Source organism: Bos javanicus, chromosome 1 (genome assembly GCF_032452875.1).
Source record: "Bos javanicus breed banteng chromosome 1, ARS-OSU_banteng_1.0, whole genome shotgun sequence".
NCBI lineage: Eukaryota > Metazoa > Chordata > Mammalia > Artiodactyla > Bovidae > Bos > Bos javanicus.
The window spans coordinates 97,542,407-97,547,078 of record NC_083868.1 but is presented as its reverse complement, the minus strand read 5'-3'; the positions used below and the strand labels follow the sequence as shown (position 1 = coordinate 97,547,078).

Genomic DNA, 4,672 nt, shown 5'->3' with positions numbered 1-4,672 from the left:
GGATTATTTTCCAGGCCAAAATACTGGAGTGGGTTGCCATTTCCTTCTCCAGAGGATCCCCTACCCAGGGATTGAACCCAGGTCTCCTGCATTGCAGACAGATTCTTTACTGTCTGAGCCACCAGGGAAGCCCTAAAATGAACCAAGATCAGCCATAAATTGGTAATTGTAAAAGCATGTGATAGGTACATGGAGGTTCACTATACTATCATGTCTACCTTAAAAACTCTTAATTATGAAACAATTCATAGGACGTTCCAAAGAAATGTACAGAAAGGTCCACGCACCCTTCACCCTTCCTCAGTGCTGACATCCTGCATGACTATGGGAAGTACCATCCACAGAGCTTGTTCAGATTCCATCACTTATACACGCACTGGTCACTTGTGTGTGTGTGTGTGTGTGTGTAGTCCAGTGCAATTTTCTTACATGTAGCTTTTGTGTAGCCACCACCACGATCAAGATACAGAATTGTTCTATCACCACTTGTGCTATTACTCTCAGTCCCACCTACCACCTCTCTCTCTTCCAGCCCCTAACCTGTAGTTTTGTTATTTGAGGAGGCTCATATAAATGGAATCACATAGTAAGTAACATTTGGGGACCGGCCTTTTTATTTTGCATAATTCACTTCCAGCCCATCCAAGTGGTGCATGTAACAATAGTTCATCCTTTCTGGTTGCTGAGCGGTATTGCATAGTTTGCTCATCATTCACCCATTGAAAGGTGTTTCTCTGTTTCCAGTTTTTGGCTGGTTTGAATAAAGTTGCTCCGAACATTTATTCAGAGAAATGAAGAATTATTACCTAAAACATCCCCATTTATACTAATCAAGACCCCCTCACCCTGATGACTTTTTCTTTTGGAATAATATTGATTTCAAATTCAACATGTCCTTCAAGCAATGATTATAATATGAATTATTAGTGTAGCAAGAAAAAAGCAAAACATAATCTGATTAGAATATATCAGAATAGAAATGTGTGAGCAGATCCCTCTGCCATGCAATGAATTTCATGCTCTAGTAAGAGAAAACCAGAAATTTCCCAAATCACGGACAGCAACACAGGAATTTTAATGAATTAAATAGATTTTATGAGGCAAATTCCATGTCAAAGAAATGCTCAGAAATATTAATAATATGTTAATTTGTTTATTTTAGCAACAAAATATTTTACTTTAACAAGGTATGTTTTTGTTACTGGGTGTTGAATTTTTGATCACTTTTAATGAAGATCTGTGTGTCATTGACCGTTATTTGTATTCATGGTTTGTATCTGAGATAAAAGGCAAGAGAACATAAAACAATAAACAACTGAAGGGCATACTTTCTGATGAAAATTACATTTCCATCAGACCACATTGAGACACATATAATGATAAAGATAATATTAAAATGTTCCACAGTTAGTGCCTTTCACATTTTACACACTCACATAAATACACACCCTTATATTTAAAACATTTAGTAAAAGAGGCAGAAAATTCTAGGGAAAGAAAAAAGGAAATGCATTACTGGAATCTAAACATTTTGTCAGTCCTTCTAAATAGAAAGTGAACTAACTATATATCCAAACAAATGAAAACCCATTGAAAAATGTCACCATTGTTTCATAAAATAGAGCATAAAGGCATGTTCATATTAGATTATCCTAGGCATATATTTACAAAGCTCTTGTAACATAAATCACATTAAACAGCCCAGAAGCTGGTATTCCTTTGACTTCACCAGGATTCATTCATGTTCTTTTCTTCTTCCTTTGGGTGACGTGTAGCTTAGTTGAGCCTTGGAAAGTCAGCTTCCTGAAACCCACCATGGTCAAAGTGAATGCTGCTTCTGTGATCTTGGTCAAAGCCTTGTAGTTCCTCCTCCTGTGAAGCTGGGAGAAGCCACCTCTTCGTTGCTACCTCAGTGATCTTGGGAAGTTTGGTCACGGCACTTATCAAGTGTCTAAACCATTGTCCGCACTTCCTAAAAGTTGATGGCCGAAGGCTGATATCCAGCTCAGTTAATTCCTTGAGGAGCCACAGGTTTTGGCAGAAGATGGTCCATCCTGCCTCACAGATGCTGTCGTTATAACTCAGGTCCAGCTTCTGCAGCGTGGCCAGGTGACCTGTCTGAATTACCGATGCTGAAAAACAAAATCACTCTGCTAAAAGCCAAGAACACTTTCTAGTGCAACTGTTTCCCACTTCCAATAACACAACACACTGGCTCCAGGATTTGTAATAAGAGTGGCACTAAGTAATAGAATGTTATTAGCTAGCAGTTTTTTTTTTTTCAGGGCATTTGAAATTACTCTGGTAACACCTCTCTGCATTCCATGTACAGCTTGAAAATGGATTTTTTTCTCCTTCCAAATTCCAACCCAAAGAATGTCTTTTCTGGTTGAGTTCATGCTCTCTGCTCTCCTGGAGCCCCAGCTCTTGCTGCAGACGTTCTCTAATTAAATGTGAGGAGTGACTGCTCACTGGCTTTAACTCAGGATCATTTGTGAATAGGCTTCTTGCTGTTTAATGCTGTTTCATTATTCATTGTTTATTTATTCATTTTTTTATTCAACAGTTATTTGAGTACTTTCCATGGACAAAATATACTTGGATAATTTCTAATTCATGGGTCAATTAGAACCTTTCACACATGGGCCAATTTTTCCTTTGAATAGCACACATTAGGTAGTATCACAGTGCTACCTAAAATGGCTCTTAATAAATAATAGTTAATGAGGAAGCTAAGAAAAGGAGCAAGGAGAGACAGCCAGAGCAGACATGTGCTTCCCTTTTCAGCCAAAAGCAGGAATGGGTTACAGAGATGAGATGGGCAGAGTCTCAGAGCTGGAAGGGACCCTGGAGGGCTCCTCATTCAACCTCTAGATGGATGATCAGAGAAGAATCCCTCTCACAGCTTCTCTAAGGGGGACCAGCCCAATTCTGCCTTAGGCCCCTTTCAGGCTGCCCCAGCAGAGGGAAGCAGCTCTCAGCTGGAGGAAGCCACGCCTCTGGGCCCCATCTGACCTTGCCACTGCCTATCTGCTGGGAATCTCAGCTCCCACCATGTGCCAACCATGCAGTGTTGGACAACAGGTCCCCTCGATGTCCCCCTGTTAGGACTAAACATGCCCTGGCCCTTCAATCATTTGCCACACATCATGGTTTCCAGACCAAGCAGGATGCTCCATTCCCATCAAGGCTTACTCTAAAGCTTTAGTAACCAAGACAGTATGAAATTGGTAAAAGAATAGATGCATAGACCAATGGAGGCTTCCCTGGCGGCTCAGTGGTAAAGAACTTACCTACATTTTCCTCTCACCCCCCCTTAACAGTATCTTTTTCATAGCATAACTCACAGTTTTGATAAAGATCTATTTATCAATTTGCTAATTTGGTGGGCAGAGCTTTCTGTGTTATATCTTAAAAACTTTTTGCAAAACTCAAGTTCCCAAGTATTTTTCCTAGATTTTATTCTAAAGGTTTTACAGTTACATTTTGCTTATCCATTTTGAGTTATTTTTGTCCAAGTTGTGAGATATAGGCTGAAGTTAGTATTTTTGTGTATGATAGCTCAGTTAATCAAGCACCGTTAGTTGAAAAGACTTACTGAATTGCTTTTGCATTTTTGTCAAAAATCAATTGACCAGTTTGCAACCCCATGGACTGTAGCCTGCCAGATTCCTCTGTCCATGGGATTCTCCAGGAAAGAATACTGGAGTGGGTTGCCATTTCCTTCTCCAAGGGATCTTCCCGACCCAGGGATTGAACACACATTTCTTGTGTCTCCTGCATTGGCAGGCAGATTCTTTACCACTAGCACCACGTGGGAAGGCCTCATTAGTCATTGCTGCCGCTGCTGCTAAGTTGCGTCAGTCGTGTCCAACTCTGTGTGACCCCATAGACGGAAGCCCACCAGGCTCCACTGTCCCTGGGATTCTCCAGGCAAGAACACTGGAGTGGGTTGCCATTTCCTTCCCCAATGCAGGAAAGTGAAAAGTGAAAGTGAAGTCACTCAGTCGTGTCCGACTCTTAGCGGGCCCATGGACTGCAGCCTAGCAGGCTCCTCCGTCCATGGGATTTTCCAGGCAAGAGTACTGGGGTGGGGTGCCATCGCCTTCTCCCATTAGTCATTAGGGAAATCCAAAATAAAATCACAGTGATTTGTCCCCATCTTCTAATTACAGTGTTTGGCCATAACACTTGTTTGGAAAACACGTATTTATTCCAACTAGATTGAAATATCAGAGAACAGTGTGGACGTAACACGAATTTCTTGTTTGCTTACACATAATTCATCCACAGGAAACACCAGGTGAACAGAAAAAACTGCACCCAGCTGAGCAAAGCCAGGAATAGGCGTAAACAAAATCCACACATGCACAGCCCTCCCAAGGATAAGGAGCCTTGCCCGTCCACATCCGGTTCCAACTTTCTATCCTATGTCAGATAATCCTCCTTCTTCCACCACCATATCTGTATCTATCTCCTTTTTCTTTTTTTTAATGGTTGGCTGCACCTGGTGGCTTGCAGGATCTTAGTTCCCCACCTAGGAATAGAACCTGCACACTCAGAGGTGAAAGCATGAAGTCCTAATCATTGGACCACAAGGAACTCCTCCATCTCATTTTATGAACCAGTCTCTACTGTGTATTTGGTTTTAGAATTGCCTGTGTCTATTTTC

The 4,672-nt window shown here is 41.3% G+C and overlaps 1 protein-coding gene across 1 annotated transcript in view; it reads right to left on the bottom strand.

Annotated features, from left to right (window-relative positions):
• Window positions 1–1,139: 1,139 nt before the first annotated feature.
• Window positions 1,140–4,672, bottom strand: part of LRRC31 (leucine rich repeat containing 31) — a 29,784-nt gene continuing 26,251 nt past the window's right edge. Inside the window, 1 exon segment of the mRNA XM_061416381.1 lies at window positions 1,140–2,132. Within this exon segment, the coding sequence (XP_061272365.1) occupies window positions 1,777–2,132 (356 nt within the window). The 3' untranslated portion in view covers window positions 1,140–1,776.